This window comes from Acanthisitta chloris, unplaced genomic scaffold, assembly GCF_000695815.1.
Source record: "Acanthisitta chloris isolate BGI_N310 unplaced genomic scaffold, ASM69581v1 scaffold13641, whole genome shotgun sequence".
Classification (NCBI taxonomy): domain Eukaryota; kingdom Metazoa; phylum Chordata; class Aves; order Passeriformes; family Acanthisittidae; genus Acanthisitta; species Acanthisitta chloris.
This window is the reverse complement of record NW_008656611.1, coordinates 24,445-34,784: the sequence shown is the minus strand read 5'-3', so window position 1 is coordinate 34,784 and position 10,340 is coordinate 24,445. Positions and strand designations below refer to the sequence as shown.

At 44.5% G+C, this 10,340-nt stretch overlaps 1 protein-coding gene across 1 annotated transcript in view; it reads left to right on the top strand.

The window, feature by feature from the left end:
• ADCY9 (adenylate cyclase 9) overlaps positions 1-10,340 on the top strand; it is a gene marked incomplete at its 5' end in the record, with an annotated part of 77,178 nt that overhangs the window by 65,512 nt on the left and 1,326 nt on the right. The window contains 3 exons of the mRNA XM_009084408.1: positions 370-529; positions 3,441-3,589; positions 5,052-5,093. Of these exons, the coding sequence (XP_009082656.1) occupies positions 370-529; positions 3,441-3,589; positions 5,052-5,093 (351 nt within the window). The remainder of the gene's footprint in view (positions 1-369; positions 530-3,440; positions 3,590-5,051; positions 5,094-10,340) is intronic.

Sequence of the window (10,340 nt, the reverse complement as noted above, 5' to 3'; positions counted from 1 at the left end):
GTTGTTGTCAGTAATTTGAACTTGTAAAAGCTTCCCTTTTCCCTACCTGCTTTGAGGGTGACTATCTATGAATGGTGGGAATTCTTGCCTGTGCTTAACCATCCAAGTAAGTGAAATTTGGCTTTCAGTTTGCTTCCTCAAAGCTCACCGTGCCCAGGCTCTTCTCCCTTCACTGGCCCTCCTTGCTGGAGCAAACACCCAGTCTGCAAAGGTGGATTGTTCCCTGGAATCACCAGCAGGTGCTGTGGCCTGTAATGCACTGTGACTGCTCACAGTGAAGGATTTACAGTGACATTATCACAGGTGACTCGGAGGCAGGAGGTGATGTGCTGCGACTAACGCCTCAATCCCTGCTTTCCTGTGTTCCAGAATGGCCTTCTTCCTGGAGGAGGTGATGACTTGCACCAAGCGTCTCCTGGAGGTGATATCTGGCTGGCTGCCTCGACATTTTTTTGGTGCAATCCTGGTTTCTCTCCCAGCTCTTGCAGTTTTTTCACACTTCACCTCTGATTTTGAAACAAACATACATGTAAGTTGTGGAACTGTGTTGCACAGTGTGACGTTTTGGATCTGACAAAGCTTGTTGCTTGCCTGCTGCCTTCCTCCACCGCCCTCATGCTTTACATCTGTTTGATACAGATCCTTTGGAGAGGGATAGGGCTTTGTGGATCTTGGAATTCCGAGTCTATTATGTAAATACAGGCACTGCTTTGAAAATTCTCAGACAAAAGAGGAGAGGGATACCTAGAACTGCCTGCCTGCTTACATACCTCTTTTTTTTTCTTAGACCAAGCACTTCTGCAGGAGTTTAGTAGAGATAATGGAAGTAGTTTATCTCAGGCTTATCATTCTGGGCTGGATTTGGAGTTTGTAGTCAGAGATTCTGTGTAGTTAGTGAATCTTAGCAGTGTTAGTTTGCAGAGTTAGGTGGAGGATCTCAAAGGAGAGCTCTCGGTACCTGGAAAAGATCATTGCAGGGGCTGTGGGAGTGGTTAAAGGAATGCAATTATTGCCTTCTGGAAAGGCATTGAAAGCAATTGGCATGTTTAGCCAAGACACAGAGATCCACAGGGGATTTGGTGTCTCTATCTGTAAAAGCATTCAGAGGGGGAGAACAAGGGGTTAAACATTCACAGAATTCCAGAATGGTTTGGGTTGGAGGGACATTAAAGGTCATCTAGTTCCAACCCCTGCCATGGGCAGGGATGAGGAGGGGGAAGAAGAGTTTAATTTGAAGGCCAACTGTAGCATAAAACCATAAAACCAATGGAAAAAATGGTCTCAAACTAGAGATGCAAGTTTGTTCCTCTGCAAGTTTCTCTTGAGTAGCACAGTGTATGATCCTTCCATTCCAGGATCTTCAGGGAATTCTGGTTCACAAAGCTCTTGCTATTTCAGGGCCCTGGGTGTAGGTAATGACCAGATCCTCTTCACTCTTCCTATCACAGTTTATTCCTGGGTGTTGGGAAGTGTTCCATGGGAATGTGTGACCACACATTTTTTTGGTCCTTGCTGATTTCAACATACATCCTGTGGTTCTCACAGGCACAGGAGAGTGGATTTGACATTCTACCACATCCCATGTTTGAAATCATTCTGCAACTTCTACCTTTGGGAACTTTAGTCAAGAATTTTTAAGCTCTAAGTTTATTTTTTCTCTTAGTTCAGTTTAATGATGATCCTTATCCTATGTGGTTGTCAGTAAACTAGTTGTAGGAATGTTTTGCTCACACTGAAGGGAGCTGAAAATCTCTCAGATCTGTCCATGGATTTTGTTACCATCCCATTCATCACCATCCTTGATCATCTCTCCAGATGTTTAAAGCTAATGTTGGGAGAGCCACTTTGTCAGTGTGTTCTCAACACCTGCTCAGGTCAGGCTGTGAGTCGAAACGCCTCAGACAGCAGCAGTAAGATGGTGATCTTCATCACCAAACTGAGAATGAACTTTGCTTTCTTTCCTCTTGCAGGTCCTCCAGAGTCGTGGGGCTGTTGGCTCACTCTCCAAGAGATGTCCCAACTCGGCTTGTGCTCAGTGTTTCCACACTCATGGAGCTCTAGGAAATGGAGTCAATCTATAGAGGGTCAGGTGAGTGTCCTATTTTACTATGACATGGTTTTGCAAAGTTTTTTTTATTCATAGCATTTTATACCCTCCCTGGATATAAAATAATTAACATCCAAATTAACCAAAAAAACAGCCATGAAAAAAAAAACTTTCCAAAGCCATGCATCCATAGTAAAATCCAGCACATCCTGACCCTCTATAGGCTGGCTTCATGCTGGGGCATCACTTGGAGGGAGAACCAGTGCTCTGCCACTTTAGGAGACCTGAAATGGGGGGAAAAAAGTAAGTTGAAGTTATGTTGTGTTGTTGTTTTTTTTTAATGGACACTTCTGCAATTCCTCTTCTCTGTTTTCGAGTCATTTGGAAAAACCAACAAACTGTGCTTGTGGTTTAAAAATGGTAAATTATGTAAGGTTTTTTCCCCATACACTGTGTCTGCTTTGAATCACATGCTTGTTTGTTATGCCACAGGATTGCCAGGCTGCAGTGTCTGCGCTTCAGCTGCACAGGAAAGGTGAAATGAGAGAGAAAGGGAGAGAATGGTCATTTCACGCTGTCAAACGCAGTGTAAAGCTAGAACAGAACTCACTAATGCAGGTGTGGAGTCTCTGTTCTAGCTTGGATGGTCATGAATATTCTTGCTCAAACCAAAATTGGCACATCAGCTTGAGAGTTTTGACCACTGTAGGATTGTGTCTCAGGGAAACAAAGGGATTCTGGGCACTCTGTCCTGCACTTCCTCTTCTTTACCCAGTAAAGATGTGGAAAGGGAAAGGGGTTTGAGATGGAGCACATGGACAGGGAATGGAAAGTTGTCCTTTCTAACTGGCACAGGTGGTCATGTCACCGAGTGTCCATTGACAGTGACTGACACCTGCCTTTTGTTACCAAAGCAGATATTTTCTTACTCAAATTCACCTGCTGCTGCCCAGAGTGATAATGTCCTCCCAGGAGTGGTTTTCAAAGCAGGCAGGTGGGGGAAGTCACAGCCTGCACTTTCAATGCAGTGCAATTTCAGTAGTCACTTCAAAACAGACAGGGGAGGTTGCCATGAATCTTTACCTTTTCTATTTTGATTTTTTTGAGCAAGGAGAGGCACTGAGCTCTGTGCAAAGGTAAGCTGAAGGCACTAAAACTCACTGAGGTAATGGTTGTGCAATGCAGCGACGCAAAACTCCATCCAGGGCAAAATGTGGCAAACCAGCTGTGCTGAAGGTTCTCTTGCTCTTAGAAGGGAAGACCTCCATCTTCAAGTGCTGACTGCTGCTGCACTGTGAGGGATTTCTCCCTGTGCTTGTGATGCAGATGGAATTAGGTCCTTCTCCTTGCTGTGCAGCCACGGCCGCTAACTCGCTCTCTCTCTCTGTTGCAGTACACCATGTTTATGTGTTGTGCCATTCTCATCACCATTGTGCAGTACTGTAACTTCTGCCAGCTTAGCTCCTGGATGAGATCTCTGCTGGCAACTGTAGTAGGAGCAGTGCTGCTCATCCTGCTCTACGTCTCCTTGTGCCCAGACAGGTGAGCACACCTCGGCACTCGCGCGCTGTGGGGCAGGGAACAGGCCTGGGGCTCTCTCTGCCAGTGGAGTGAGAGGCTGATGCACAGGATTTTACCATCTGCATTGACTTTCTCCAGCATCTCAATAATGCAGAACTCTTCCCAAATGAAATGATTATGTTGTTTTTTCCTTAAGGGTTTTAGGATGACATCTGAGGTCCCTTTCCTGTATGGCACTGCCCTCCCCTGATGTGTTTCTGGACCACACTTCTGTGTGTGGATCAGACCCACAGAATTGCCTTTCACCATTTGTGTGTAAATCTGTTTTAGTAAGGAATTTCCCAGGCATTTCGTGGTGCCAGAGAGCCCAGTTGTTGCTCCCCTCTGGATTTACTTTTGCTCTTAGGAACCATGGATGTTTCTTCCACCACCTTCCTGAAGGAGTTTCCCAGTGTGGAAGGCAGGTGCTAAGATTTAATGGGATTCTAATACCCAGTTTCCTTTCTCACTTTCCTGCCTTTTCAGAGGACACTGCAAGACAGTAACCAGAGGAATCAAGATAATGCAGTTTCTATGCAGTGACCTTAAGGTTTTTCAGTTTTCTTCTGATTTTCCCCAAGGAGAACATCTTTGCAGTATTCTCCTCCTATTTTCTTGCCAAGAGAGTCAAGAGAATCCTTCCAGCCTTCCACTCCCATTGGCAACATTTTATAATCTACTTGCACTTCTCAGTGGCTTAAGACCTCTCATAACCTTTGGCTTTCTTGGGATGGACTTTGCAAGGTCTTCTGCTAGATAAGTCTAGTTCCTCTCCTTCAGGGACCAAAAACCATGAAAAAAAACCCAAACAAACCCAAAAGAGTTTGCAGATACATGTTTTGTGTTAGTATTTAGCTTTAATCCCCTCTTCAAGTGTCTTCAGTGCTCTCTTTTAGTCTTGGTCTAATTTATATTAAAAAAGGGAGAAAAAAAGTCACCACTTACACCTGTTCACAGCTGTAATTTGGAGGTGGCTGTGTTAGGGTTGTAGGACCATGGTGTGAACAATCCCCAGAGTCATTAAACTTGATTGTGGCAGAGAAACTGTGACACAAGTGAACACAAAAAGTGCTTGAACTACTTATGTTCTGCAGTGGCACCTTCAGAACTAGGTTCTGTGTTTGTTTGGGGTGTGTTTGTAGGGGTTGGGGGTTGTGTTTTAAAAGCTGTGTACTGTGTGCTCAGGTAAGATGAAGGCATAACTGAGCCTGAGAGTTCTGGGATTGCCCTTTACAGGGATTTGCTTCTCTGACTGGTTCCTTCTTCCAAGCCAAAAGTGCAGATAAGTCACAGTCAAACAGAGTTGGTCTGAAGCTGCTCAGGTGTACAGTGCAGTTACTGCTCTGTGTAACAAAGAACTTTAAAATGCTGATGGGAATCCTGCAGGATGCTTTGTTTGTTGCTTTCACTTTCCTTCTGAAATCAATGCTCTTTTCAATTGCAGCTCCATGGAAGCTCCTCATCTAGATTTGGCACAGAACTTTAGGTAAGCTTTATATAAAATTAGCCATCTTTACGTTTAGGGGTAGGAATGTTTTCAATTAATTATATGTAGCAAAAGTTTGCATCCTCAGTATCACTTAGGAGTTCATCAAATTGGTTTAGCAAGTTGTGTGTAAGCTCCTCCAACTCATCAGAGCTGATGCTGCAGTCACAGAGCTGTGCAATGCTGTTTTCTCTTTCAATTGCACTTCTAGGAAGTAGAACTATGGAGGAGCTATAGGAAACAGCTTCTGTTTTCCTAGTAGTAGCAGTTGTTAAAGCATTACCTGTACATCATGAGCTGTTTGCTTTATTTCCTTGGCTGATGTGCAGCAGTCAGAAGCAGTGTGAGTTGGATGCTCTCCACAGCTGGCCAGGTGAGAATTCCCTGTGGTAGAGGAGCTACTGCTGGAAAAGCTGGAGTGCAGCCAGCTGCATTCCCTGGCTGGGGCAGGCTGGGACTGTCTGCCACCCTCAGCTCACTTGGGCACAGCAGCAAGTCATGAAATGGAGAGCCAAGGAAATTTTAGCTCCCAAACTTTCAAACTAACAAACAAAAATCTCTTCCTGGATTATTAATAGCCCCTTATAAATAAACATGTTAAGGGTTCGGTCTGATTATTTCAGGTTTGAATTTCTCAGGGGTTTATTGGAAGTTTTGCAATGCCATTTTTGAAGTGTTTTTCCTGCTCTTGGGTATTAGACAAATATGTGTTTGCTAATTACAAATTTGGGAGCACTACTGGGGCCATGTTGTGCTTGACTGAACTACTGACCCTGTGGGCATGTGACCCAGTAACTCATCTGAAAGGGGTTTTCAGGAGCTTGTTGCTTTTCCTGGGAGTATGTGTCAAAACAAAGTTGTCATCTCCGTGGATACTGTGGTAGTTTAGAGAGCACGTGGGGGTTAGTACAGAAAGAGGGGAACTGTGCATTCCTGGGAGGGATTTCTTCACCAAGGAGTCAACACTTCACCCCCCCCAACCCCAACAGGATAGGTTTTTTTATTTCCCAAGGGTTTTCCTCTTTCATGGCTTTGATTCATGAAAGATCACTTCATTTTCTTAGCAGAATTCCAGTTCACTGAATCCAGACTGGAAATTTAAAGCCAAAAGAACAGAGGTGGCTTAGGTTGGTTTGTAAACTAAAACTCTCAGAGAAGTTGCTGAAAAGGCAAGGAACAAAATATGGAAGTGTGGTGATCACTGCAGTAATGTCTTTGGGTTAGCCCAAGTTTGGATCCCTAGTGGTTTATTATTAGTTTGTGATATCATAGCTTTTGTGCCACTCAGAATTACAAACACCTTCCCCAGCAGCTCAGCAGCTGCTAATCACTGATAAATAATTCATCCTGCCTTCAACCACTGGCAGCCTGGGCTTCCTCAGTGACAGAGGTCTGTGTAAAGATCAGCTGTCAAGCACTGTTTGCATGCAGCTATTTTTCTGCCATAAATCTCTAACTTTTTGCTCGGGCCAGGTGAAGGTAAGAGCTGGTGAGAGACCCAAGGCTGCAGGTGTTGGTGGAGCAGGCCTGGGGTGTGCTCTGCACCTTTGCAGGGCCTGGCTCATGATTAAAAGGCCAAATAAGGCAGTGACCAAAATACCTCACTCATTAGGTATTTCTGAACTTCATTTTTCCCTTTTTATGAGGAGATGTACTAGCCTTAGATGTTGTCTACTCTCCCTCAGTTGTGGAAAAGACATGTGTGTTATGTGTGGGCTGATACTGCTTATCACTGCCCTTCAGCCCAGGCTGCACTGACCTGACACTGCCCAAACCTGTGCCTTAGCAAGTGCTGGAACTTAAAAGAGACAACTGGGAGTTCATCCTGTTCCTTTTCTACCATTAAACAGAATTTGGCTTCTCTTTTCAGGGCTCTTTACTGTCCATTATTGTAAGCCACATTTCTCGAGTGCTGTGCAAACAGAATTCCCCTTTTTTCCTGGTGAAGGACTAAAAAGTTGAAACTCCTTTATCCTAACAAACCTTTTAGCTGCACCTTTCTCATGAAATGAAGCAAATCGGGTTCCTTGCTCACTCAAGTCACCCCAAAACTTTTCTTGTGTTTTAAGAGGGCCAAGCAAACTTATGTTTGGCCTTTAATGAGGTTATTCCCTTTCCTTGATCAAGAATAGAGATAATATTACATTCCATGGGAAGAGAGACACTAGTAATGGTAATGAAAGCTTCACATAAAGTTCACCTCTGCACTGTCCATAAACCCAAATACAAAGTTTCCCTTGTTTTCCAGACAGCTCAGTTCTTCAGCCCAAAGGATATGACCATAAACTTTGTCTTTAAGCAGGAAATATTTGTCCTTTTCATTCATTCCTTACCTCAGAGCAGGTGGGATGTATTTCCAGAGTGTTTCCAGGGTTCTAGGCACCCAGTACCCACAGTTCATCGAAAGCAGCAGTTTGATTTCCTTTCCCAAACCATTCCACCTTGCATTCCTCTTTCAGCCTTAGCAGGCATGTATCCTCTTTAAATATAGCAGATATCCAAATCCAGACAGAGGTTACTGGCTCAGAAGCAAAATGGCTTTCCAAAAGCCTCTATAAGTGGAAAGCCATTATCTTTATGATTTGTGATGAAGCCAAAGGAGATTCTATCTCTGGAGCTCTCACTCGTTCCATATTCACACAGGGTGGATGAAGATGCCAAGTTAATAGTTAGGTGGCTGTGCCAGGAAGCACTGCACTAGTTTGAGTTAAAGGAACATTGTCAGCCTCAGATTTCAATTTGAAAGACTTTCTAAAATTCTGCTGCAGCACCTCCTGAAAAATAGAATTGAGATAGATTTGGGAATGTGTTCTTTTTGGTTACAGATGTGGGGTGTTTTTCTTCTTTTCACTCCAAGGGGTGACTTTAGGTCACCACTGCTGAGTGTGTGAGGGGATTTATAGTCTGCAGGCCCTGTACCCTGGTTGCTGTGACATCCAGAAATCTGATTTCCAGAGGAGGAGGATGTAAGTGCTCTCTCCTTTGGGCTGGCACCAGGGCTTTCCTGTTTGCAGCAGTCACATCACCATGGCTCCCCATGCTGGTGCTCAGAGCAGTCACATTAGGATAAAAATGCCTTTTCTGGAGAAGACACTGCACCATTTTTTTGGGATCCTAACCCATTGTGTTGTTAATGGAATGGGGTCAGCACTCAGTGAGTCACTCCCTGCACATGCAGATCTCTGGGGTTGGACACCCAAGTGGCAAACGAGGTCAGGGCAGTGCTGAGGAGGTGACTGAGCTCACAGACTCCAGTGGGGAATGGGAGGCAGCAGTTCCTTACCAAAGGCACATCTTGCCTTCCACACAAGCCACTGCTCCTCAGCAAACATTGGTGGCACTTGCTTAATTCATTGAAGAGGAGTTAAAGTACTTTGAGGAGTGTTTTGTACAACAAAGTGTAAATAACAAGCCTTTAATGATGGCTAAATCCCTGTGGCAGAGATGTTTGATGTTAGAGCAGATGAGCTGGATCAAACTTGTACTCTCAAAGGAGTAACATAATCATTGCTCAGATCCTCTAGCAGATCTCTGCCCACAAGATGTGGGAAATAATGAACTTGGTTTCAGAAAAGAACCAGAATAATTGCTCCTTAACCAAGATTCCTTCCTCACCTTCCCAATCTTTTCTCTTTTCCAAGATTTGTTCTCTTACTTACCTCTCCTCCCCCCTCATTTTGTTTTATTAGCTCATCAAGCTGGAAAATAGGTATCCACCTATTTTTTTGCAGGTTGCCACCTGCAAAATAGGTATCTAGGAATGTATTTCAGGAATTGTTCAAAGTGAAACAGGGGAACTTTAGGTTAGATACATGGAAGGAATTCCTCCCTGTGAGGGTGGTGAGACACTAGCACAGGTTGCCCAGAGAAGCTGTGGCTGTCCCATCCCTGGAAGTGTTCCAGGCCAGGTTGGACAGGGCTTGGAGCAACATGGGCTAGTGGAAGGAGTCCCTGCCCATGGCAAGGGGTGGAACTAGATGAGCTTTAAGGTCATTTTCAAAGTGAGGGACCCAAAACTTCACCAGGGTCCAGGTCTTTGTAGAGCTTTCCTGCCCTGAGGCAGATGGACACTCCCACCCAACTTCAGTTGTGCTCTGAGGTTTAATTTCTTCATAGCTCCAAAGGGAACTGCAGGCAGGCTCTGGGTATGGATTATCTTTCTGGTTTTCGAGGAGAAAGGCTGATGTGATGCTTTCCCTTATCAAACCATCTCCTAACTTGGGAAACTTGAGTGCACGTCAGCTCATATCAAATCTTAAGCTTTGGCATCATTTTATACAGAGTGCAGTTGGTGCCTCCAGAAATGACTGTGTGCCAAGTGTCTGGGTTCAGCCTTCGTTTCTGGGCTTGCATAGGTGGAGACTTCTCAGATTCAACTTGTGTCTTTGCCTCTCTCCAGAAAGTTGGGATTGTAGAGTGCAGATGTCTCTGTGTTAAGGGTGGTTTGGCACTGGCAGATGCTCCATCAGCACTTCATAATCTGTACAGGCAGGCAACGAACTGTCGAGAGGATCTGATATATTACTCTGAATCTAGGGGAGATGGGAAATTTTTTATTATTTTATTTAATCTTGGCACTTGGAGAAACTTTCTGTCTCCACCATAAAGAGCTTCAGTGGTTTTATCATGGAAAAGACGTCAGCCCAGAGCTCCATATTCTACACTTCCATTCAGTTCATGGAATCACAGACTGGTTTGGGTTGGAAGGACCTTAAAGCTCATCCAGTTGCAACCCCTGCCATGGGAGTTCTCCATGACATGTCTTGTATAGAGTTGCCTTCTTCTAAACCCTTCATGCATAGCATTAAAGGCACCTGGCAGAGGTTCCTGGTCTTTGATGAGGAGACAAGGGAGAGGCATGAGGAGCAGATGTTTCTGAATGTTGGAGGTACTATGAAAATAGACAAATGCCACTCAACTCACACTCCCTGTGCAGACCTGCACGTGCACACCCACACCTGAACACACACGGGTGTTACTCAGCTCTGTATATACATAGGTACAGGTAGTGCTCTGAGTTATATGTTTAGACATAACAATAGCTGTTTCCTTGGTGAAGTCCTTAAAACAGGACTCTGTAAGGCTGGAGCAGTTCTGTGCCACTGCTGAGGAAGTACTCAGTGAGTTTAAGCAAATACTTGGTGAGTTTGAGAAAGCAATGAACTCTTTGGTGTGCTGAACAGCAGGTGAAGTGATCGGTGCGTGTTCTATAATTCAGTATGTAACTGCACTTCCCACACTTCTTTT